The sequence below is a fragment of the Oryx dammah genome, unplaced genomic scaffold (genome assembly GCF_014754425.2).
Source record: "Oryx dammah isolate SB20612 unplaced genomic scaffold, SCBI_Odam_1.1 HiC_scaffold_29, whole genome shotgun sequence".
Taxonomy (NCBI): Eukaryota; Metazoa; Chordata; class Mammalia; order Artiodactyla; family Bovidae; genus Oryx; species Oryx dammah.
In genome coordinates, this window is record NW_024070213.1 from 16,996,951 (window position 1) to 17,023,750 (window position 26,800).

General features: G+C 42.4%; 2 protein-coding genes across 2 annotated transcripts in view; both read left to right on the forward strand.

The window, feature by feature from the left end:
• The window catches only part of LOC120857784 (deleted in malignant brain tumors 1 protein-like), a 66,815-nt gene extending 66,803 nt beyond the window's left edge, over positions 1-12 (forward strand). Inside the window, exon 13 of the mRNA XM_040233520.1 lies at positions 1-12. Coding sequence (XP_040089454.1) covers positions 1-12 — 12 coding nt within the window.
• LOC120858767 (antigen WC1.1-like) lies at positions 8-26,410 on the forward strand. Its single transcript, XM_040235072.1, is given in 10 exon segments — positions 8-321; positions 4,056-4,376; positions 12,064-12,372; positions 12,464-12,655; positions 23,551-23,567; positions 23,569-23,647; positions 23,746-24,060; positions 25,121-25,435; positions 25,765-25,806; positions 25,895-26,410. Coding segments are annotated over 10 exon segments (2,133 nt in total). The 5' UTR covers positions 8-101; the 3' UTR covers positions 26,218-26,410.
• Positions 26,411-26,800: the final 390 nt, after the last annotated feature.

Here is a 26,800-nt window from a genome sequence, read left to right on the forward strand (position 1 = left end):
ATCTGGAGGTGAGGCTGAATGATGGAACCCACCACTGTGAGGGGAGAGTGGAAGTGAGGTTCCAAGGAGAATGGGGTACAGTGAATGATCACAACTGGAGTATGGAGGAGGCAGCTGTGGTGTGCAGACAACTAGGGTGTGGAGGTGCCGTTGATGCTCCCAAAGGGGCTAAATTTGGACCGGGAGTTGGACCCATTTGGTTTCATTATATTTACTGCAAAGGGCAGGAGTCAGCTATTACAGAGTGTAGTTATCCTACTGTGAAAGACCATCGTCCCGAGGGCCATTCCCATGACAAGGATGCTGGAGCAGTCTGCTCAGGTAAGTGCTGTCTGGTCCAAAAGGGAATCCCTAGCAGGAGAAGCCTCAGTCTCATTCCCAGAATAACTATGAGAATATGGATCATAGCCTTTAGAACATTCTTGGGTGAAGATTCCAGTGATCCAGTGACTCCTTGAATGTTAGGTGCTCAAGGGAGCAGAAGGGCTTACTTGTCACTAGAGAGAAAAGTCCCCACACCTATTGGTACTGAGCACTTCTAGGCTCTGTGGTCTTCATAGGAGGCAGGGAGGTGAGGTCAAATGCTTTGTGCAAGTACAGCTGCCAGGCTGGACTTCTATGAATTAGGTTCATCATGGTAGCTTGCTGTATTCTTTCATGGGATGGTCAGAAAAGTGCAACTCCAAGAGGGGATGTAGGAGAGGTACAGGCAAATAAAGTGTATTATACTCCCAAGTCCTAGAGAGACCAAGCACCAGCAGGTGGGTTCATGGGAGAGTGAAGTCGCTCAATCGTGTCCGACTCTTTGCAACCCCATGGACTGTAGCCCACCAGGCTCTTCCACCCATGGAATTTTTCAGGCAAGAGTACTGGAGTGGGTTGCCATTTCCTTCTCCAGGGGTTCTTCCTGACTCAGGGATTGAACTCGGGTCTCCTGCATTGCCGGCAGACGCTTTACTGATTGAACCACCATGGGAGAGGGACCAATAGGAAAGTCGTAAAACAGGAACAGGTGACCCAAAATGGGGTATGAAGACCTCTGAACAAGATACAGTATGGGGGTTGGGTGGAGTTGGAGAAGGAAGAGACATGAGGGTATTTCACTGATGCATTTGAATGTTACTAGGTCACAAGAGAGGACAAGAAGAGGGGATATGTTTCAGGGGGTAGTCTCATCACCCTGGTGCGCCTGGTCCCCTGAGTCAGGAGCTCATTTCCTATTTGTGGGGATGTTAAGGCTGCAAGAAAACCTGAAGCTTGACAATTACAACAGAGAAACTGAAGCAAAACTAAGGGTAGTGAGGTTAAGAGAGCATGAAATGATACATAGGGATTCAGTCCTGTCTAAGTGTATTTGACCTGAGACAAGGAGGAAATTAGAATGTGATTGGATGGTTAGAGTATTTTGGCAGAGACACTTCCAGTTGTTATAGGAATATTTGATGAATTGTCCAGGACATTAACCTGATGAAAATAGCTGGAACTGAGTAAGATATTATCATATATAATCACAAATTCTCTAATACTGGTGATTGGTCTTAGGAAAGTGTCATGCCATTTGATGTGACACAGGGGAGCCCTGAGGACATTGTCGCTAAGTGTTTAGCAGCCACGGTCAGTCAACTCTTTGGTGTTATATTGGGGAAGATCACTGGAAAAGTAATTTTTTCCAACCACACCTTTAGCAGATGTTTGATGATACTCTTGAGGTCTCTAAGGAAACAATTCTTTCCTTTTTAAAAATTCCTTTATTTTTAAGCATTTTAAGTGTGACTGACACACAAAAACTGTACATAGTTAATATTTACAACTTTTGAATTTGGAGATCAATATACATCTGTGTAATCATTCCCACAATTTATGTCTTAAGCCTGTTCATCTCCTCAAAAGTTTTCCTTCATCCTCTTTATTACTGTGTTATGATGAAAAGAATTATTTTCAAAGGGCATTTGATTTCAGTTAGGAACAATTGGTTTAAGAAAACTTGTTTTATAGCATTTCAAGCAACCGTCCTTTTTGTCACAATGTCATAATCATGGTTCCAACTGTAGATAGACTTGTGAAGGCATTACAGGTGGCCCTGTCTTATTTTGATAAATCAGTCAGTGAATAATAATGGACTGAACTTTTGAAATTTTGAGCCATATTGGAGCTTCTAATGTTACAATTTAAGAAAATTTATGTCTTGATATTAACTCCAACTAGAATATACTTTATCTTTTATACTATCCCCATTTATCTTTATTACCATCATGGATGAGACTCACGGGTCTATGGATTGAACTGTGTCCCTCCAAAGTTCATATATTGAAGTCCTACTTCCCACTGTTATTGCAGCAGAGATAGGGGCTGTAGGAATTAACTGAGATTAAATAAGGCCATAAGGATGTAGTCCTAATCTGGTACATGAGATTATAAGAAGAGGAAGAGACACATCTCCCTCCCTCTCTCTGGGTGCCCATAACCTAGAAAAGGCCAGGTGAGCACACAGTGAGGAAGACATGACCTGCATGCCAAGAGAAGAGGACTCAGAATGAGACCTTGCCAGCCCTGTGACCATGGACTTACCAGCTTCCAGAACTGTGATCAGATAAATGCATTTCTGTTGTTTAACCAGTTAGTCGGTGGTATTTTGTCATGGAGACCTGCCTGATCTGACTACACACCAGGATTTTCTCCAGTTCATTTTCCCAGATGTTCCCTCTGTGATGCACCTCTTCTGTTTCCAGAGTAAAAGGACAGGGGGCGAGGTGTAGACTTAAGCAGTGTGAATGGTGCCCCAGGGACCACATCTCATTAGGTTATAAGGAAAACTCTCACTTTCTGACCTGAATTCAAAGCTAATGAAGCTGATTTAAGGTCTCAGGAAACTCACTTCTCAGTTCCTGACAGGAAGGCAGGTGCCTGGGACACTGGGTAAGACCTGATGTAACAGAGAGAGGTGGTTTGGGTCCCAGTTCCACTTGGGACCAAGCAGCAGACCTGGTCACACAGGAAGAAGTCTCATCTGGATAAGTAGTGAAGGCTCGGGTATAACCCTCCAGCTTGTTCACCTCCTGTCTTCCGACCCTGGAGGGAAGTCATGCATTAGTTACATGTTGTTGTGCAGCAGATTACTGCTGAACTCGGCAGCTTAAGTCAGCAAACAGCTAGTATCTCACACATTGTGTGGACCAGGAATGGACATGGCTTACCTGGGTCCTCTGACTCAGGATGCCTACAAGGATGTAGTCATCTGAAGGTTCAAGCAGGGGTGGATATCATCCAACATACTCACCCGGATGCTGGCGGCTATTTGACTGTTTAACTGAGAGCCTCTGCCCCTAGGTGACCGTTGGCTAGAGGCTTGCCTCCATTTCTTGTCATAAGGGGCATTCCATAAGTTTTCACAACGTGGCAGCTGGCTTCAACAGAGCAAGAGAGAGAGCAGGAAGGTCAACAAGGGAGAAAGCAGAGTCATCTTGAAACCTAATCTAACTGACATTTCAACACTTTTGTCAAATTCCATTTGTTAGATGCAAGTTTCTAGGTACATTCGAGAATGGGAATTACACAAGGTTGTGAACACAGGCAGCAGGAATAACTGGGGCATTTAAGAGCCTGTTACCACAGCCCTCTGTTCCTGAGCTGGATGAGATGCTCCCTATGGACAGGGAAGGAGAGGGAAGATTTCTCCCTGGATCTGGGACCATGAACGGTAACTGAGATGGAGAAGCTGGGCCCTAGTAGCCTTGGGCACATCTACAGGGGGTGGGGGTGGGGGCAGCATCCAGAGTCTCCAAAGGCCTGTCCTTGGTGGTGTCCCTGGAGCTGGTTCTACAGGCTCGTGAGAAAACTTGATGCCTCCCTTCTTGCTCCAGGTTCAGTGATGGCATATTGAGGGCTTCGAGTTGGGTCAGCAGGAAAATTTATACCACAGAGGTCAACAAGCGCTATTCACAGTGAATTTTTTCCCAGAGATTATTCATTTTTTAAATACCTAACCAGCATACTATTTCATGCTCTTCTAAAATTTCTTCTGTGAACCATTTCCTGTGCGTGTGTCTGTCTTGCAGCTCTGGAACTGAGACTGAAGGATGGAGCCCACCGCTGTGAGGGGAGAGTGGAAGTGAAGCACCAAGGAGAATGGGGTACAGTGAATGACTTAAATTGGAGCTTGGAGGAGGCATCTGTGGTGTGCAGACAACTGGGGTGTGGAACTGCTGTTGATGCTCCCAAAGGGGCTAAATTTGGACCAGGAATTGGACCCATTTGGTTTCATTATATTTACTGCAAAGGGCCAGAGTCAGCTATCACCAAGTGTAGTTATCCTACTGTGAAAGACCATCATCCAGAGCGCCATTCTCATGGCAAGGATGCTGGAGCAGTCTGCTCAGGTAAGTGCTGTCTGGTCCAAAAGGGAATCCCTAGCAGGAGAAGCCTCCGTCTCATTCCCAGAATAACTATGAGAATATGGATCACAGCCTTTAGGACGTTCTTGGCTGGAGATTCCAATGAGTCAGTGACTCCTTGAATGTTAGGTGCTCAGGGGAGCAGAAGGGCTTGCTTGTCCCTGGAGAGAAAGCAAGCCATACTCACGGGTCACTGAGCCCTTCCAGTCATGTGGTCTTCATAGGAGGAAGGGAGATGAGGTCAAATGCTTCATACATGTACCACTGCCAGGCTGAACTTCTAGGATTTAAGTTCATCATGGTAGCTTGTATTCTTTCATGGGATGGTCAGATAAGTGCAGTTACATGAGGGGGACATAGGAGAGGTGCGGGCAAACAAAGTGTATTATACTCCCAAGTCCTAGAGAGACAGAGTGCCAGTGGCTGGGTATATGGGAGAGGGACCAATAGAAACGCCTTAAAACAGGAGCAGTGACCCAAAATGGGGTGTGAAGACCCATGAACAAATGACAGCACTCAGGGCCAGGGTTTAGTTACACTGTGAAAAGGTTTGAGGTGCTATCATCCATGTATTTGAAGGTCACCAGGTCACAGGGAAGAAAAAGATGGAGGATTTGTGTCAAGGGTTTGTCTCATACTGGTGCACCTTCTCACCTAGGTGGGGAGCTCACATCCTATTTGTGGGGATGTTGAAGCTGCAGGAAAACCTGAAGTTTGATCGTTACAACACAGAAGCTGGAGCAAAACTAAGGGCAATGAGGTTAAGAGATGATGACTGATACATAATAAGGGCTCTGTGCTGCCTAAGTGTATTTGACCTGAGCCAAGGTGGAAATTAGAATGTGATTGGGTGGTCACAGTTTTTGTCAGAGATATTTTCAGTTGTTATAGAAATGTTTGATGAATTGTCCAGGACATTAATCCCATGCTAATAGCCAGAATTGAGGTAATATTATCATATATCCCTGCAAATTCTCTGATACTGGTGGTTGGGTCTCAGGAATGTATTATCCCACCTGATGAGAAGGTGGGACAAGGGATCCCTGAGGATATCTGTAGTGGGTCCTTAGCAGCCACAGTCAATCAGTTCTCTGTGTTATGATGGGAAGATCATTGGAAAAGTGATATTTTCCAATCTCACCTTCAGCAAATTTTTGATGATACTAGTTTAGGACTCTAAGAAAATAAAGGGCAATGATCTAGCAGAAGCAGATGCTATCAAGAAGATGTGGCAAGAATACTCAGAGAACCAATATGAAAAAGTGTTAATAACCTGGATAACCATGATGATGTGGAAACTCACCTAGAGCCAGACATCCTGGAGTCTGAAGTCAAGTGTACCTTAGGAAGCATTACTATGAACAAAGCTAGTGGAGGTGATGGAATTTCAGATGAACTTCTTAAAATCCTAAAAGATGATGTTAAAGTGCTGCACTCAATATGTCAGTGGTTTGGAAAACTCAGCAGTGGCCATAAGACTGAAAAAGTTAGTTTTAATTCCAATCCCCAAAAATTTCAATGCCAGAGAACATTCAAACTACTGTACATTGTCCTCATTTAACATGCTAGTAAGGTTATACTCAAAATCCTTCAAGGTAGGCTTCAGCAGTATGTGCATGGAGAACTTCCAGATGTACAGGTTGGTCATAGAAAAGGCAGAGAAACGAGAGATCAAATTGTCAACATCCATTCGATCATAGAAAAAGCAAGGGAATTACAGAAAAACATCCATATCTGCTTCATTGACTATGGGAAAGCCTTCGATGTGTGGATCACAATGAACTGTGGAAAATTCTTAAAGAGATGGGAATACTAGACCACCTTACCTGCCTCTTGAGAAATCTGTATGCAAGACAAGAAGCAACAGTTAAAACCGGATATGGAACAATGGACTGGTTCAAAATTGGGAAAGGAGTACATCGAGGTTGTATATTGTCATCCTGCTTAATTAACTTTTATGCAGAATACAACCAGCAACATGCTGAGCTTGATGAAGCTCAAGCTGGAATCAAGATTGCTGGGAGAAATATCAACAACCTCCAATAAGCAGATACTATCACTCTAATGGCAGAAAGTGAAGAGGAACTAAAGAACCTCTTGATGAGGGTGAAAGAGGAGAGTGAAAAAACTGGCTTAAAACTCAACATTCAAAAAACTTAAGATCATGGGATCTGCTCCCATCACTTCATGGCAAATAGAAGAGAAAAAAGTAGAATCAGTGATATATTTTATTTTCTTCGACTCCAAAATCATTGCAGATGGTAACTGCAGCCATAAAATTTAAAAACACTTGCTCCTCGGAAGAGAAGCTATGATAAACCTAGACAATGTATTAAAAAGCAAAGAAATCACTTTGCCAACGAATGTCCATATAGATGAAGCTATGGTTTTTCAAGTAATTATGTATGGATGTGCAAGTTGGACCACAAAGTAAGCTGAGCCCAGAAGAATGGATACGTTAGAATTGTGGTGCTGGAGAAGACTCTTGAGAGTCCCTTGGACTTCAAGGAGATCAAGCCAGTCAATCCTAAAGAAAGCAACCCTGAATATTCTTTGGAAAGACCAATGTTGACGCTCCAACACTTTGGCCACCTGATGTGAAGAGCCAACTCATTGGAAAAGACCCTGATCCTGGGAAAGATTGAGATTAGAAGGAGAAAGGTTTGACAGAGCATGAGATGGTTGGATGGCATCATAGACTCAATGGGCTTGAGTTTGAGCAAACTCAAGAGGGTGAGATAGTAAAGGACAGGAAAGCCTGACATGCTGCAGTTCGTGGGGTCACAAAGAGTCAGACACGACTTAGCCACTGAACAAGAAAAACAATCACATTTTACCTTGAGATGACATTTTGTCACAACACACAATGTCAAACCTACTGTGGTAAACTTCCACTTCCCTGTTCTTGTCATTTGTGTTATTGTTGTCATACATTCTACTTATAATTACATTATGAATCCTATAAAATATTGCTATTATTTTGCCTTAAATATTCTATTACATTAAAAATGAGAGAAAATTGTTTATACTTATCCACAAAATTACTGTTTAGTGCAGTGTCCATAGCTTTGGGTGGATCGACATTTTCATCTTTTATCATTTGCCTTTAGCCTGAAGACATTTTGTAGCAGTTTTGTGCAGCATATGTCTGGTCACCTCAAATACTATCATTTGTTTATCTGAAATCATTTAAATTTCCATTCAGTTTTGAAAAATATTTTCATAGGTGACTGAATTCTAGGTAACACCTCCCCCAGCTCCAGTGCTTAAAATATGTTTTGACTTTGTTAAGGAACTTATGTTGCCTCCAACAAAAAGTCAGGAAAACTTGTCTTAGTTTCCTGTATATAATGTGTCAACTTTTAAAACTGCTTTTTAAGACTGTTTCTTTTTGTTTGGTTGGTTGTTTATCACTGGATTTCAGCAATTGTATTATAGGGTTTTCTAAGAACGTTTTCTTGATTTCATTAGGGATTTGTTGAACCTCCTGGACTGGTGCGTTTACAGTTTTCATTAAATTTGGAAGAATTCTATCTGTCATTTCTTAACATTTTCTCCTCATTTCCTATTCTGCATCTTCAAATACACATATTTTATATAATTTGATATTTTCCCACATGCCACTGAGTTTCCATTCATATTTTTCTTTTTTCTATCTCTGCTTCAGCTTGGGTATTCCTTATTGCTATTTGTTTAACTTCTAATTAATTCTCTTATTCTGCAATGTCTAACCTCTTGTTAAAGTAATCCAAATAATTGTTCATTTCAGATACTGTTTAGAAGTCCCATTTGTTTTCTTTCTAGATATTCCTCTTTTTATGCTTCATTAAATGTATTAATATTAGTGGTTTAAAGATTTTATCAGCCAATTCAATCATATCTGTAATTTCTGAATCTATTTTCTTTTATTTTTTTTTTACTTTACAATACTGTATTGGTTTTGCCATATATTGACATGAATCCACCACAGGGGTACATGAGTTCCCAACCCTGAACCCCCCTCCCATCACCCTACCCATATCATCTCTCTGGGTCATCCCAGTGCACCAGCCCCAAGCATCCTGTATCCTGTATCGAACCTAGATTAGCGATTCGTTTTTTACATGATAGTATACATGTTTCAATGCCATTCTCCCAAATCATCCCACCCTCTCCCTCTCCCACAGAGTCCAAAAGTCTGTGATTATACAGAGTGAAGTAAGCCAGAAAGAAAAACACCAATACAGTATATTTTCTTTTTTAATATAAATTTATTTATTTTAATTGGAGGTTAATTGCTTTACAATATTGTATTGGTTTTGCAATACATCAACATAAATCCACCATGGGTGTACACATGTTCCCCATCATGAACCCCCCTCAATGAATGCTTTTTAAAAAACTTGTTATGGTTTTTTCTTTTTGGGGGAATTCTAGTAATTTTTTGATTGGATGCTGGAAATTGTTTGGCAATACTTTACCAGTAAGAACTCTAGCAATAAATGATCAGAACACACTCAGAAACAAGCGAGTTGTACTTGAAAATTTAAATGTTTTTTTCCATTGAGTTACCTTCATTCTCTTCAAAATGTATTCCTTTTATGACCAAGTGATGAATTTTTATTTTGGTTTGTGATCCCACCTTACCTGCCACATACACTCCATCCACTTCTATAGCAATTGCTTCCTTTTTGATTCATTTTTCCATCAATCTGAATCTCTTAAGATGGTGTTTACTTGTTTGAAGTGGAAGAAATATAAAAGGATGGCAGGGTTAGGTGGCAGATGGGAGAAGAGGGTGATGTAATGTCTAGAAACGTATTCCACTCATATTTCCCCAAATATTTATATGTTTTATCCATATTGGATACCTCAGTTCAGTTCAGTCCCTCAGTCGTGTCCGACTCTCTGCGACACCATGATTCACAGCACCCCAGGCCTCCCTGTCCATCACCATCTCCCGTAGTTCACTCAAACTCATGTCCATCGAGTCGATGATGCCATCCAGCCATCTCATCCTCTGTCATCCCCTTCTCCTCCTGCCCTCAATCTCTCCCAGCATCAGAGTCTTTTCCAATGAGTCAACTCTTCACATGAGGTGGCCAAAGTACTGGAGTTTCAGCTTTAGCATCATTCCTTTCAAAGAACAACCAGGGATGATCTCCTCTAGAATGGACTGGTTGGATCTCCTTGCAGTCCAAGGGACTCTCAAGAGTCTTCTCCAACACCACAGTTCAAAAGCATCAATTCTTCGGCGCTCAACCTTCTTCACAGTCCAACTCTAGCATCTATACATGACTACTGGAAAAACCATAGTCTTGACTAGGCGGACCTTTGTTGGCCAAGTAATGTCTCTGCTTTTCAATATGCTATCCAGGTTGGTCATAACTTTTCTTCCAAGGAGTAAGCGTCTTTTAATTTCATGGCTGCAGTCACCATCTGCAACGATTTTGGAGCCCCCAAAAATAAAGTCTGACACTGTTTCCACTGTTTCTCCATCTATTTCCCATGAAGTGATTTTTAAGAACTAACACCCAAAAAAGATGTCCTTTTCATTATAGGGGACTGGAATGCAAAAGTAGGAAGCCAAGAAACACCTGGAATAACAGGCAAATTTGGCCTTGGGATACAGAATGAAGCAGGGCAAAGGCTAGTAGAGTTTTGCCAAGAGAATGCACTGGTCATAGCAAACACCCTCTTCCAACAACACTAGAGAAGACTCTACACATGGACATCACCAGTTGGTCAACACTGAAATCAGATTGATTATATTCTTTGCAGCCAAAGACAAAGAAGCTCTCTACAGTCAGCAAAAACAAGACCAGGAGCTGACTGTGGCTCAAATCATGAGCTCCTTATTGCCAAATGGGATACTTGGAACTCCTCAAATTGGTGTATTTGTTCACTGCCTCCTTCGTTTCACTCTCCATCTCCTCCTCTTTATCCTTTATATATATATATATATATATATATATATATATATATAGGCAGCATGTCAGCTTCTTTTACAATAACAAAATATTTCTTGCCAGGGTCCAGCCCCAGTGGATCCAGGGTGATTCGAAGCATGGACGGCGTAGGCGAGGAAAACTTATTTATTTATTAATATAAGATTAGATTAAGAAACAATAGTATAGTAGGGAAATTAAGTGGAGAAAAAATGCTGAATAACTTGGTTTACATGGAAAACCAATAAAGTTCCAGACAAGGAACTTGCACCATCTACGTTAGGCCATCGGCATCCTTTTGAATATCGGAGAGTGCCCCGCCTTGGGCTCTCTCTCTTACAGATCTTAGAAGCCAGGACAAGTAAGTAGACATGGTGAGCCTCCACGCCCCAGATGGGAATTCAGCCTGAAATTAAAGAGGAGACACGGGGGAAACCAGTTCAGCAACTGGCCCGTCCTCTATTGTTCAGAAGGTCTTTTATACTTTTGATAGTACATGGAGATCAATGGGTAATACAAAATTATGCAGAATTAGCAGCCCAGACTCTTATCAAAAGCAGGCTTTTCTCTCTGCATACCTAGTTGTATACACAAGTCTTAGGTGATTTACATCATCTTCTGGCCAAAAGCGCCAATTAACATTTTACAGCCTTTTTTCTGATAAGGGTTTGTCAACCAGAAGACATTTGTGTTGATCTTCCCAAAGTCTGGTGCCACTCTCAGGAAGCACTAAATAAAGTTACATTCTTACATAGCAAAGATACAGCAATTTATAACAAGTAAAAGGGGTACAGTGATTTACAACAAAAGAAAAGGAATTAACTCAAAAGTCTAGTGTTGCTAACATCAAAACTACTATATATCTTTTTCCATACCCTGTTTACATTGATTAACATCCTCCCAGGTGCCTAAAAGATAAAGAATATGGAGGCCTGGCAGCAGTCATCGAGTTAACAGTGAAAACCCTCTACCAATATAATTTTTAACTCTTTAGAAAAGGCTCTGTATCTTTAAGATGTTTTTAAGCTTTGAGCCTCTCCTGGTTGGGGGGCTGTAAGCAATTCACAAGCTGTAAGAGGTCCGGGGGAACCTGTTAGGCAAGCTAGAGAGCTATCAGAGGGGGTTTAACTGAAACATCCCTTTCAAATGCAGAAGACTAAAGCCCTGATTTGACTTTTTCCAGAGAATATCAGAAGAGTGGAGAAGCAGAGTACAAAAGCCAGCAGATTTTTGGTTTTTGGGGTACATGCTCAGGAAATTCCAGGGGGAACCCCTGAAGCCTGATCACGTCCTTGCATTTTGTCAGGCTTCCTTCCTCATGACCTTGTCACGGGTGGGATTCCTCACACTGGCTCCCAGCATTAATGAAATTAATAAAGATAAAAATAAATGGAAAGTCATCTGGTATCTAACGCTAAATTATGTATTCCTTGTATTCAGCAATTCCAATCTGTCTTAAGCCCTGTAGTTTGCAGGCTCCTAGACCAAGGAATAGTCTTTACTAACCAATCTCAAAGTATACATTCTTGGAATTTAGTCATTCCAAATTGATCCTGCTGTTTTTTCTGAATTTCTCTTCAGAAACTTGCTCATCAAAATGTAATTGTAAGAGTAACTGTCAAGTTCTCTCTCCATGCTCCACTCCTGGAAAAGAAAAGCTTTCACATCACTGCCTGTGATGTGTTGTTTCCATTTGTCAAGCCAGGATCATGAAGACTCACTGCTTTGTTGTTGTTTTCCCTTAGGATTTGTTCGTCTGGTTGAAGGGGATGGACCCTGCTTAGGGCAAGTAGAAGTACATTCTGGAGAAGACTGGACCCCAGTGTCTGATGGGAACTTTGCACTCTCGACTGCCCACGTCATCTGTGCAGACCTGGGATGTGGCACAGCGGGGTTTGTCCTGGGACCCGTGCCCTTCAGAGAGTCAGATGGCCGGGTCTGGGCTGAAGAGTTCAGGTGTAAAGGGGAGGAGACTAAGCTCCAGTTCTGTCCCAGAGTGCCCTGTCCAGGGGGCACTTGTCACCACAGTGGAGCTGCTCAAGTTGTCTGTTCAGGTGAGATGCAGGTCAGGACTAACCTCCCTGAACACTCTGCTCAGGTGAGAAATCATGAGATGTTTCTGAAATCCTGTCATCTTGTATCCAGCATACTCAGAAGTCCAGCTCATGACAAATGGCACCTCTCAGTGTGAGGGGCAAGTGAAGATGAACACTTCTGGAAGATGGAGAGCTCTGTGTGCCTCCCACTGGAGTCTGACCAATGCCAATGTTGTCTGCCGTCAGCTCGGCTGTGGAGTTGCCATCTCCACCCCCAGAGGACCACACTTTGTGGAAGGAAGTGATCAGATCTCAACAGTCCGATTTCACTGCTCGGGAGCAGAGTCCTTCCTGTGGAGTTGCCCTGTGACTGTCCTGGGTGGTCCTGACTGTTCCCATGGCAACACGGCCTCTGTGATCTGCTCAGGTAAGAGAGAGGGAAGGGCTACTGGTGCTCAGGATGCTCCTGGAACGAAATGTCTCCAAGAGTAAAGAGTGAGGGAAAACTGGCTTCAAAAGGTAGATATTTCATGAAATGTCCTTATTTTTTATGAAATGATTCTTCTAATTGTTCATCCATTTTCAAGTCAGGGCAGAAATATTAAGAAGAATAATACAGTTAAAAATAAACATTAATATTTACTGAGCGACTGAACTGAACTGAACTGAACTGAACATATAACCATTGAGAACAATGTGTAAATAATAAGCATATACTTCATTCAGGGTTTTTTTTTCCCCTCTGAACCATTTAAAAATCACTTATACATATCAGGTTCCTTTACTCAGCATGCATTTTTTAAGTACAAAGACATCCATTGAAATTCAGAAAATGTTAATTCCATGCAATATTATTATTGTTAAAGATGTATTTATTTTTGGCTGGGCTGGGGCTTCATTGCTGCTTCTGGGCTTTCTCTTCAGTCATGTCCTAATATTTGCAACCTGATGGATAGTCCATGGAATTCTCCAGGCCAGAATATTGGAGTGGGTAGCTGTTCCCTTCTCCAAGGGATCTTCCTAACCCAGGGATCAAACCCAGGTCTCCTGCATTTGCAGCCATGGACATCATGGACATCCATGATCTCAACTGCCTCTGTGAATGTTGAAGGTGCCAGTATCTAGTGCCAGGGGGCCAGGAGGATACTTACTCACCTGTGCTCCCAGTGAGGATCTAAGTTATGTCACAGGAGTTAGCAGAAGCCAGGTCCTCTAGGCCATGGGGAAAATCTGGAGAATTCTGACTTGGTCAGACACCTATGCATGAAGGAAACTTGGTAGAGTCCAGGATTCCTGAAAGCAGATTTTAGCATTCCATTGGAGAAAAAAAGAAAGATTGCAGATAGTAAGAGTCATTTTCCAGTGCTGCCCTCATCCCGAGGTGAAGCACTATGGAGCTGAACTAGCCAGTGGGGCCTTTCCCTTTGGGAGAAAGAGAAGAAATCTGTCAGTATCCAGCTCCCCAGTTCTGTGGGAGGCACGAAGAAACCTGTTTCTCTCTGATAGCACCCAGAGTTCTGGGGCCAGACCTCAAGACTGGGGGCAGAGAAACGATGTGAAAGGTCATTAAGAATGTCAAAGGGTAGAAGATGGATTCAGTTCTTGCTGACTGTGCTTGAGACTTCAACAGAAAACTTCTACACAAGCCTCTGGGGAAACCCCAAAGGAGGATCCTTCTCTCTGGGCCTGTTGGAGCCCCCAGTGCCCTGAGTACTCAACTCACGCCTACCTCTACTCTGTTGACAGCTCCCTGTGTATATTCTCAAGTGTGGAGTTGAGAGTAAACTTCAGTAAATGGAATGTTTTCAGGAAAACAGGACAGTCCTGTGGGCAAGGGGGTAACCACACACTTGAGCAGAAGTAGAACCTTCTGCAAAACAAAAAAGAGGTTTTCAGCAGCCAACCTGGTGAGTGGTAAGAACCAGAGAAGACAACAAAGTTTAAAATTTTGCTGCAGAAGGAGCAAGGAATGTGAAGTGGGTGTATCCATACAAGGTCAGAGAAGAGTATGTATCATCTGAAAGTAATCACTAAAGATTTTGGGGGTGAGAGTTCTCTACCACTTCAAATGCAAAAGCACCAGTGCAAAACTCCAAGGCCCATCAAGGTGGAAAGATATCATCATCACAAAGGGTGACAAATATCTTTCAAACTGACAGAGGGACATGTCGATGACTTAGAATTTTGTGATCTAACTTAGAAAGAATCGAACATTGTTGTTTTGAGGAATCTCAATGAGCTATAAGAAAACTCAAAATGGCAATTCAATGAAATCAGAAGAATAACATACTAACACGGTAAGAGATTTAATAAACAGATAGAAATTATAACAAAGAACCAACAGAAATTCTGATCCTGAAGAATTTAATAAATGAAATGAGAAAAATGTAATAGAAAGCATCTAAAATAGAGTAAACCAAATTCAAGACAGAAACTGTGACTACAAGATAGGAACTTTGAAACAGCTCTTATCAGTGGAAAATAAAGAAAATTGAATAGAAAAGAACAAAATATCCTATGTGATCTATTAATCTCCATTAAACATACAAATATTAGAATAATTAAGGTTCAGGAAGGAGAAGAGAGGAGAAACTGTAAGAAAGTTTATTTAAATAAATAATAGCCAAGATCTTTCCAAGCATAAGGAAGAGACTTGGACACCCAAGTTTATAAAGGTAATAACCCTATTATCTGAATGCAGAAATACCTTCTCCTGGATACTGTATAATGAAACTGTCAAAAATTTCAAGAGATAACCATATCAGTAGATTTCTCAGCAAAAATTCTATAGGCCTGGAGAGAGTGGAATGGCATATTCAATGTGTTGAAAGAAAAAAAATTGCCAGCCATGAATACTCTATCGAGCAACATTATGCTTCACATAGGAAAGAGAAGGAAAGATTTTCACAAAGAAATAAAAGCTGAGGGAGTTCATCACTGCTAGACCTGACTCACAAGAAATACTGAAAGGGGTTTTTCAAGCCTAAACAAAATGCTGTTAATTTGTGACATGAAAAAAAAAAAAAAAGAATGTGTATACAACAGTCTGTGTTAATCACCTCACTTTAGAATAAAGATTAAAGGAAAAGAGTAGTAAAAACAAATGTAGATGTTATAATTTGTTAACAAATACACAACATAAAAAGAGATAAAATGTGACATTGGAATATATAAGGGAAGGTTAAAAAGTAGAGTGTTTGTAGGCATCTTAATTTGCTATCAGTATAAAATGAACTGTTTTATATATAATATGTTCATGTAAAACTCATAGTAACTGCATGGCAAAAATCTGGAGCATACTTACAAAATGTAAAGGGGAATCATAGAACACCATCATGAAAAATTACCAATGTAAAAAAGTAGGCTAGACAAACAAAACAAGGCAATGGGACTACAGTCAGAAAGCAGTAAGAAGGCATTAGGGATTTTTACATATCCATAATCAGTCAAAATGCAAGTGGATTAAATTCATTACTCAAAAAGAGTTACTAGCTGCATGGAAATCAAGACCAAACTATTTGCTGCCTAAAGGAGAGTCATTCCTGATTGAAGAACACACAAAGGCTCAAAGCAAAGGGACTGAAAAAGATGCTCCATGGCAAGTGAAAACCTAAGAAGAATGGGGGTAGCTACATTATGTCAGACAAAATAGTATCTAGGCCAAAAATAGTAATAAGAAAACAAGAAAGTAATTATATCATGATAAAGGAGTGAATTCATCAAGAAGATTTAATAATCACAAATATATACTTCCCCATTGAAGCATACTAAAAAGCAGATAGCATATTAAAAAGCAGAGACATTACTTTGCCAACAAAGGTCCATCTAGTCAAGGCTATGGTTTTTCCAGTGGTCATGTATGGATGTGAGAGTTGGACTGTGAAGAAAGCTGAGTGCCGAAGAATTGATGCTTTTGAACTGTGGTGTTGGAGAAGACTCTTGAGAGTCCCTTGAACTGCAAGGAGATCCAACCAGTCCATTCTAAAGGAGATCAGTCCTGGGTGTTCATTGGAGGGACTGATGCTGAAGTTGAAACTCCAATACTTTGGCCACCTCATGCGAAGAATTGACTCACTGGAAAAGACCCTGATGCTGAGAGGGATTGGGGGCAGGAGGAGAAGTGGATGACAGAGGATGAGATAGCTGGATGGCATCACCAACTCGATGGACATGAGTTTGATTGAACCCCGGGAGTCGATGATGGACAGGGAGGCCTGGCATGCTGCAATTCGTGGAGTCGCAAAGAATTGGATATGACTGAGCGACTGAACTGAACTGAACAGATCTAAAGGGAGAAAGAGACCGATACACAGTAATAGTAGGGAATACTCATACTGCACTTTCAGCAAATCATCCAGAGAGAAAATCCACACAAATCATGAGGCTTGCACCATACTTCAGAATGAAGGATCTAACAGACATTTGTGTGGGTGCATGCTCAGTTGCTCAGTCATGTCTGACTCTTTGTGACCCCATGTACTTTAGCCCACCAGGCTCCTCTGTCCATGGGATTTTCCAGGCAAGAATACTGGAGTGGATTGCCATTTCCTACTCCAGGGGTTCTTCCTGACCCAGGGATCAAACAAATCCACGTTTCTGTCGTCTCCTGCTTTGACAGGCAGATACTTTACCACTAGCACCACCTGGGAAGCCCTAAATACTATATACTGCCATCTAACTTTCATTTTTGTATTATAATTCTTTGAGAACCAGTGTCCATCAACCCCACTAAAGTTTCTTTACCACCTTCAGGCTGCTGCCTGCTGGGCATTGTGCCAAAACATATTGGCCCACCTGTCACTCAGAGTCATAATCTTCTCCTTTACTTTGCATTAATTTATTCAGTATTGACTCTAAAGGGCCTGTAGATTCATCTCTTACATAATATTTTAATGACTCATAAAGGTTATGATGAATTGAGTTGTCATGTTTATTTATAGTTTGAGGAGATATTCCAAGCAATCTGATCATATAATCTCTTATAGAGAATCATTAAAATTTTTAGCAGTTATTCCACCTGTCTCCTCCTCTTTCATGATATTTTCCAGTCAACCATCTGTATACTTTCAGTAATTTTAGATGTCCTCCATTTTTTTGCCATTTTGTCTTTGATTCTTATCCTTTTGAAAAACCCTAGTCATTTCCCCATCACTCAGATACATTTACAGTAGCCTTGGAAAGCTATCTGTGACATCTCCCTTGACATCATCTTATCTTTCCAATAATAAAGTCACATAAAGAGCCCAACCAGCAGGAATCTCTTTTGTCTCAGCTTCAACCATCATTTTCATCAAAGTTATAGCTTCAGAGAATATTAGTATCACCATTAAACATCCCAAAGTTGCTTGTATTTTCATTTCAGCAGGCTCCAAGAGAATATTTAATTTAAGGGTAGACTTGGATAATTCTCTTAATTAGGATATGTGCTAAGTACTCATGCCTTTATCCAGCCCACCAAGAGGCTGTTTGTTCCTCTGTCCACATTTATGTAAAAGCAGCAGCAAACTAAGAGTTCTGAGTAAGACTGGACATGCATTTCCATTCAGTAGAATTTGAAGTAGTTCTTGGCACTTTTGCACAAATCTACTTCACTAGAGGATTTAAAAGAAAATTGTTTATACTGACCCACAAAGTGGCTTAATTCTTTTAGTTAGTATTCCTGTTTTGTTTTTCTTGAACCTCTTCCCTGCAGCCTGTGTAATTTTCTTAATGATCGATCACCTGTTGGGCAAAGATCCTTCCAACTCCTTACAGTCCTCCCCTTTACAAAATAAATCCCCAACTCTGAGGCTCTGACATTCTCGGGTCTGCTGAGTCTGCTCTATGCTTCTCTTTGCAGATCCAAGTTGTTTGGAACTGATTCATGGACAGACTAAGAATGAGGTGGGATAACTAAATGATTATAATGTGCTGTTTATGTTTAAATTAAAAAAAAATTTTTTTTTGGCCTTACCTCACTGCACACAGAATCTTAGTTCCCCTGCCAGGGATCAAACCCATACCCCCTTCAGTGGAAGCATGGAGTCTTAACCACTGGACTGGCAGAGAAGTTCCTATAATGTGTTGTTTAAGAATTTCTCCCTTGGTAGCACCCAGGAACAGCTTGTTCACATCCTTTAGGACCGTAGATTGATGGTTTATACATGATTTATCCATGCACACAGACTGTCTTGGCTAAAGAACAGTGAGGTGAATTCATATGCCTATTCTAAACATTTGTGTACATATTAAAATGGAAAGGAGCTAAAATGGATAAAACAAATTTGAAAGATAATAACAAAAATGGAAGTAAACTAACTTCAGGATTCGTACAATGTGTCCATGGCAACATAGTCTTTGAGTAAGGATTGATAAATAGATCAACAGGCCATAATCAAGTTCAGTGATAGGCCTAAACCTATGTATAATAAGTTGATTTTCTCCAAAGGCATCAAGATATTTCAAAAGGGAAAGTATAATTTTTTTAAAAAATGATGTACTGACTGAATATCTTCATGGGAAAAAAAAAAATGAACCACAAGTCTTACTTCACACCCTTTTCACCTTTTGCCTTCAATCTTTCCCATTGGTCTTTTCCAATGAGTCAACTCTTCCCATCAGGTGGCCAAAGTATTGGAGCTTTAGCTTTAGCATCAGTCCTTCCAATGAATATTCAGAGTTGATTTCCTTAAGAAATGACTGATTTTTATCTCTTTGCAGTCCAATGGACTCTCAAGAGTCTTCTCCAGCAGCACAATTTGAAAATATCAGTTCTTTGGTACTCAGCCTTCTGTATGGTCCAACTCTCACATACATACACGACTACTGGAAAAACCATAACTTTGCCTAGATGGACCTTTGTAGGCAAAGTGATGTCTCTGCTTTTTAATATGCTATCTAGATTGGTCATAGCTTTTCTTCCAAGGAGCAAACATCTTTTAATTTCATGTGTGCAGTCACTGTCTGCAGTGATTTTGGAGCCCAAGAAAATGAAATCTGTCACTGTTTCCATTTCTTCCCCATATGTTTGCCATGAAGTGATGGGACTAGACCCCATGATTTCAGTTTTTTGAATGTTGAGTTTTAAGTCAGCTTTTTCATTCTCCTCTTTCACCTTCATCAACAGGTTCTTTAGTTTCTCTTCACTTTCTGCCATAAGGGTGGTGTTATCTGCATATCTAAGGTTATTCATATTTCTCCCAGCAATCTTGATTCCAGCTTGAGCTTCATCCAGCCAAGCATTTCACATGATGCACTCTGCATAGAAGTTAATTAAGCAGGATGACGATATACAACCTTGATGTACTCCTTTCTCAGTTTGGAAACAGTCTATTGTTCATGTCAAATTCTAACTGTTGCTTCCTGACCTGCAAACAGGCTTCTCAGAAGGCAGGAAAGGTGTTCTGATATTCCCATCTCTTTAAGAATTCTCCACGGTTTGTTGTGATTCACACAGTCAAAGATGTGTGACTTTGCACAAAGATGTGCAAAGATTTCTTTGCACCTGAAGATGCAGAAGCTCTACACAGTCAACAAAAACAAGACTGGGAGCTGACTGTGGCTCAGATCATGAACTCCTTATTGCAAAACTCAGACTTAAATTGAAGAAAGTAGGGAAAACCACTACACCATTCAGATATGACCTAACTCAAATTCCTTACAATTATACAGTGGAAGTGACAAATAGATTCAAGGGATTAGTTCTTATTGACAGAGTACCTGAAGAAATACGGGTGGAGGTTCATGACATTGTACAGGAGACAGAGATCAAGACCATCCCCAAGAAAAAGAAATGCAAAAAGGCAAAATGGTTGTCAGAGAAGGGAGGCCTTACAAACAGCTGAGAAAAGTAGAGAAGCTAAAGTCAGGAAAAAAGGAAAGACATACCCATTTGAATGCAGAGTTCCAAATAATAGCAAGGAGAGATAAGAAAGCCTTCCTCTTTGATCAGTTCAAAGAAAATAGAGGAAAACAGCAGAATGGGAAAGATTAGAGATCTCTTCAAGAAAATTAGAGATACCAAGGGAACATTTCATGCAAAGATGGGCACAATCAAGGACAGAAATGGTATGGACCTAACAAAAGCAGAAGATATTACAAAGAGGTGGCAAGAATACACAGAAGAACTATACAAAAAAGATCTTCATTGACCCAGATAACCGTAATGGTGTGATTACTCACCTAGAGCCAGATATCCTGGAATGTGAAATCAGGTGGGCCTTAGGAGGCATCACTATGAACAAAGCTAGTGAAGGTGATCGAATTCCAGTTGAGCTATGTCAAAATCTAAAAGATGATGCTGTGAAAGTGGCTCGATATGCCAGCAAATTTGGAAAACTCAGCAGTGGCCACAGGACTGGACAAGGTCAGTTTTCATTCTAATCCCTAAGAAATGCAATGCCAAAGAATCTTCAAACTACCACACAATTGCAGTCATCTCATATGCTAGTAAAGTAATGCTCAAAATTCTCCAAGCCAGTCTTCAATAGTACATGGACCGAGAACCTCCAGATATTCAAGCTGGATTTAGAAAAGACAGAGGAAACAGAGATCAAATTGCCAACATCTGTTGGATCATAGAAAAAGCAAGAGAGTTCCAGAAAAACATCGACCTCTGCTTCATTGACTATGGCAAAGTTTTGACTGTGTGGATCACAATAAAGTGTGGAAACTTCTTAAACAGATGGGAATACCAGACCACGTAACCTGCTTCCTGAGAAATCTGCATGCAGGTCAAGAAGCAACAGTTAGAATTGGACATGGAACAATAGACTGGTTCCAGATAGGGAAAGGAGTAGGCCAAGGCTGTATATAGTCACCCTGCTTAGTTAACTTATATGCAGAGTACATCATGAGAAACGCTGGGCTGGATGAAGCATGAGCTGGAATCAAGATTGCCAGGAGAAATATCAAAACCTCAGATATGCAGATGACACCACCCTTATGGCAGAAAGTGACAAAGAACTAAAGAGCCTCTTGATGAAAGAGAGAGTGAAAAAGCTGGCTTAAACTCAACATTCCAAAAACTAAGATCATGGCATCTGGTCCCATCACTTTATGGCAAATAGATGGGGAAACAACGAGAACAGTGAGACACTTCTTTATTTTGAGAGGCTCCAAAGTCACTCCAGATGGTGACTACAGCCATGAAATTAAAAGATGCTTACTCCTTGGAAGGAAAGTTATGATCAGCCTAGACAGCATATTAAAAAACAGAGACATTATTCTGCCAACAAAGGTTTGTCTAGTCAAAGCTATGGTTTTTCCAGTAGTCATTTATGGGTGTGAGAGTTGAACCATAAAGAAAGCTGAGAGCCAAGAATTGATTCTTTTGAACTGTGGTGTTGGAGAAGACTCCTGATAGTCCCTCGGACTGCAAGGAGATCAAACCAATCCATGCTAAAGGAAATCAGTCCTGAATATTCATTGGAAGGACTGATGTTGAAGCTGAAGGTGAAGCTCCAATACTTTGGCCACTTGAATCAAATAACTGACTCACTGAAAAAGACCCTGATGCTGGGAAAGATAGAAGGCAGGAGGAGAAGGGTCGACAAAGGATGAGATGCTTGGATGGCATCACTGACTCGATGGACATGAGTTTGAGCAAGTTTCAGGAGTTGGTGATTGACAGGGAAGCCTGACGTGTTGCAGTCCATGGGGAAACATGTCTCAAAGAGTCAGACACGACTGAAGTGACTTAGCACGCACTTCTGTGTCTTCTTGCCATCTCTTCTTAGTATCTTCTGCTTCTGTTAGGTTCTTGCCATTTCCTAAAGGCCCTTGCCAGGTCCTTTATTTTGCCCATCTTTTCATGAAATGTTCCTTTGGTATCTCATTTTCTTGAAGAGATCTCTAGTCTTTCCCATTCTATTGTTTTCCTCTATTTCTTTACATTGTTCACTTAAGAAGGCTTTCTTGTCTCTCCTTGCCCTAAAGCAAAAGTCCTCAGTGATTTCAGAGGAGGCTGAATGGTCCTCAGACCTAGTGCGAAGTTAGAGCAGTGATACATACACTCCCTTCTATTGCTTACCAGGAATTCATGGTCAGCAGAGCTTCAAGGGAGAGAGGCATAGACTTCACTTCTCAGTGGATGTTAAGATTTTGTGGATGTTTAAAACCCACCAGGGTGTATAAAATGGGAAATTGTTGATTCTAAATTTCTGCCTTTAGTTCTGTCAATTTTGGCTTTATGTATCTAAGACAGTATATATGAATGCCAGACCTATTTAGCATCTTTCTTTACATTTTTATATTTTCCATTTTTTTCTTTCTGTGCTTCATTATGTCCCCTTTTAGTATTGCTATCTTGTGCTGGTCTGATGGAGTATTACACACATCCTCTGAGTTATTTCAAAAACTGATATTTTCAATTCTAGAATTTTTATTAAATTCTTTGTGATCATTTCTCTGCCAAAATTCTATCTTGTCATTTCATTCTTTGAATATTTCATCCATGGTGATTTAAACTTTTGCCAGGTTAACTCCACTAGCCGGGTATCCTATATGTTTCTTTCTAATGCATTTTTTCTTCATACATTTTTGTCAAACTTTTTATCTTTTGTGACTGAGTATTTTTTATTGACAAACATTATAGGTGAAAAATTGTAGAACTCCTTCAGAAAGGATCTTATTTTATAGCTTCCTCCAGGCACCCAATTTAGGGTCGATCACCTTACTTGAAAGAGGGTGAAGAAAATAGAAACTGGGCATCCATTCCTTGTGAAAGGATCAGCTTTTAGTTCACTTTCCTCTTACCATGCCCAGATCCTGGCTAACCTCCCAGGCAGACCCTGAGTAGTGCTTCATGTTCCCTGAGCTAGGTGTCTGGCAGAATCTCTGCTGAGCTTTTCAGTCTCAGCTCTTAACTCTGAATTGACAAAACCCTCAGAGAAGTGGCTTACCTCTGCCCTTTATTCTCTCTGAGAGCTTGGCTCCAAAAACTCTCACTGCTTGGGTAGCTCAACAACAATATCAAAAGTACTGATAATTTCTCACTTTTGTAAATTTACTCTTAGTGCAGCACTTGGCTTAAAACAGAAATTTCGGCATCGTCAGACACAGAACTCTCCATAGAGAAGGTGAACTCTAAAATTACCATAAGGTTACTACTATGTTACAGCGTTTATCTCAGGCTCCACCGCTTAGGTCATTATTTACCTTAATTCAATTTTCTGTTCTTTAACCCTCCCAATCCCCTGATCATTGCTGTTTCTGCAGGAAACCAGACCCAGGTGCTTCCTTCCCCAGTGCAACGACTCCGTGTCTGAACCAGCAGGCTCTGCAGCCTCAGAAGAGAGCGCCCCCTACTGCTCAGGTGAGGGTCCCACAGGACAGAAGACGCTTCTCACCCACTGCCCCCTCGCCCCCCTCACCACCCGTCACGGCCCCATTGTCCCATTTCTCTCTCCTCAGACAGCAGACAGCTCCGCCTGGTAGACGGGGGCGGTCCGTGCGCCGGGAGAGTGGAGATCCTTGACCAGGGCTCCTGGGGCACCATCTGTGATGACGGCTGGGACCTGGACGATGCCTGCGTGGTGTGCAGGCGGCTGGGCTGTGGAGAAGCCCTCAGTGCCATGAAGTCTGCTCACTTTGGGGCGGGATCAGGACCCATCTGGCTGGACGACCTGAACTGCACAGGAGATGAGTCCCATGTGTGGAATTGCCCTTCCTGGGGCTGGGGGCGGCACGACTGCAGACACAAGGAGGACGCGGGGGTCATCTGCTCAGGTCTGTGCTGCACACTCGTCACAGGCTGGGGGAAGGGTCGGGCCCTGGAGGACGAGGATCTGAGCGCTGAGGGAGAGATGCTGAAAGGACCAGAGAAGGAGGTTTCCTCCCATGGAGCCTGCCTTTCCAGCAGACGAGAAGACAAGGTGCTTGCAGCGGCTGAGATTCTGGTCCTTTCTTCTCTGCAGTGTTTCCTGCCAGAACTGTTTCTCACAGTTTCCACGTGAAAGCAGGGCTCACTCTGCAGTTCCCTGTCGTAATACAGTCTGAAGATCCCGTTGATGCTGTAATGAAAGCACAGATTTATTCTGTTCAGTTCTGTTTGCTAGGAGTCTGACAATGGTCTCTGTGAGCCAACATCCCAGTGTCCACAGGGCTGCATTCTTCCTGGATGCTCTGTGGATTACTCCTTTCCCAGCCATTCCTGGTTTCTACGTGGCCTCATTCCTTGGTTCAGGGCCCCCTTTCTTCTTCTTCTTCAGACAACAGTGTATATTCCAACTGTTCTTCCTCACTCACATTTCCCTCTAACTGGAGCTTTGCAAGGTGATCCATCTAAGGGTATTAGGGCTAAGGAGGTGATTAGGCTGGGCTCAGGTGATTAATCCACATTGTTCCAGCTTAATCTCACCATCCCAAGGTCCTTATTAATCACATCTGTGAAGCCCCTTTCAAAATGTAAGGTAACATATCACAGGCTCCAGGATTGGGATGTGGACATCTCTGGGGGTTCACACTGTCAACCACCTCACTGTGCACATCACATATTTTCACACAGTCTTTAGAAGTTTTGTCAGGAAGCAGGATTCAGCTCCCCTGCCCTGTAAGTGCCTGGTTGGTCTTCCTCTGTTCGTAACCACTACATCCTTGTGGTTGAAATAGAAAGACAGATATTAATGGACAAAGTCAGGTGAAAGTGAGGCAAAAGTCAGTCTTCTCATCCAGTGGGCATCTCCTCTGCTGGGTCAGGGATGTATGGTCACAATTTCTGGGGGAGAGGAAAACCCAGAGCACTGAGTGGAATGCTCACTCTGTCCCATCTCCTCCCTTTTAATCTTAGAGTTCATGGCCCTCAGGATGGTGAGCGAGGACCAGCAGTGTGCTGGGTGGCTGGAAGTTTTCTACAATGGGACTTGGGGCAGTGTCTGCCGCAGCCCCATGGAAGACATCACCGTGTCCATGATCTGCAGACAGCTTGGCTGTGGGGACAGTGGAAGTCTCAACTCTTCTGTTGCTCTTAGGGAAGGTTCTAGACCCCAGTGGGTAGATGGAATCCAGTGTCGGAAAACTGACACCTCTCTCTGGCAGTGTCCTTCTGACCCTTGGAATTACACTTCATGCTCTCCAAAGGAGGAAGCCTATATCTCATGTGCAGGTGACTTACTTGTCTGTTTCTGTGTCACTCCCAACCATGTAGGATGTCATTAGTGCAATTTTATATTTTCCAATCTAAGTGATGAATTTAGGTTGAATCTACAAATTGTGTGTGTTTGTATTTGTAGTGGAATGTGAAGACAAATATATAAACATTTACAGTTGTTTCAGCTAGTGCTCACATGCAGTGAATGCTTCAGTCCAATTGATAATAAGCCTGTATTTACCCTTGTTGTTTGGACTGAACCAAGGATGATAGATATTCATGTCTGGGGAAGAGACCTCCCCCAGCTGTCCCTGATCCAGCACTTCCCATCATTGCTCCTACAGGAGAGAGACACCAGAGCTGTCCAACTGCTGCCCCCTGCACAGGTACGTCGCCCCCCCCCCACCTCCTGTGGCCCACAGGGCCTCCTTCCTCCCACAAGGGCAGTCACAGGAGGGGCTGCTGCCTTTTCAGACAGAGAGAAGCTCCAGCTCAGGGGAGGAGACAGCGAGTGCTCAGGGCGGGTGGAGGTCTGGCATAGTGGCTCCTGGGGCACCGTGTGCGATGACTCCTGGAGCCTGGCAGAGGCCGAGGTGGTGTGTCAGCAGCTGGGCTGTGGCCAGGCCCTCGAAGCCGTGCGGGCCGCGACATTTGGCCCTGGAAATGGGAGCATCTGGCTGGATGAGGTGCGGTGCGGGGGCCGGGAGTCCTCCCTGTGGGACTGTGCTACGGAGCCCTGGGGGCAGAGCGACTGCAAGCATGAGGAGGATGCTGGTGTGAGGTGCTCTGGTGAGTGAGGGGCTCGGGGTCCACCCTGGGTGAGGTGGGGCAGCATGGGGGCAGTGGGCTGGACCCGGCATGGTGGGGAGTTTGTATTCAGACAGTGTCCCAGTTCTGGGGCCCTGATCTAGGACGGGGGAGCTGGGAGGACGGGACAGTGGTGTTGTGGAGACTGAGGGGTGATTTCAGGGCTCAGGAGAGAAAAATGGGCTGCCCTGCATCTGGTCAATCACCCTGCTCCCAATTCCTCTCTTTACCCTGGATGAAAAAATTGCATTGCCTTCCCCAGCCACCCCCTAGTAAGTGGCTCAGACAATCAAGAATCTGCCTGCAATGAAGGAGACTGGGCTTTGATCCCTTGGTGGGGAAGATCCCCTGGAGGAGGAAATGGCAACCCACTCCAGTATTCTTGCCTGGAGAATTCCATGGACAGAGGAACCTGGTGGGTGACTAACACTTTCACTTTCACCTATTTTTGGCCAATTCCCCTGCTCCAAACTCCTACTTTTTTTTGGCTGTAAGAATTACATTGCCAGCCCTGCGACTGCCCCCAGTAAGTATAGTGCCAGAATTCCTGGGCCGGGTAGATATTCAGAGTCT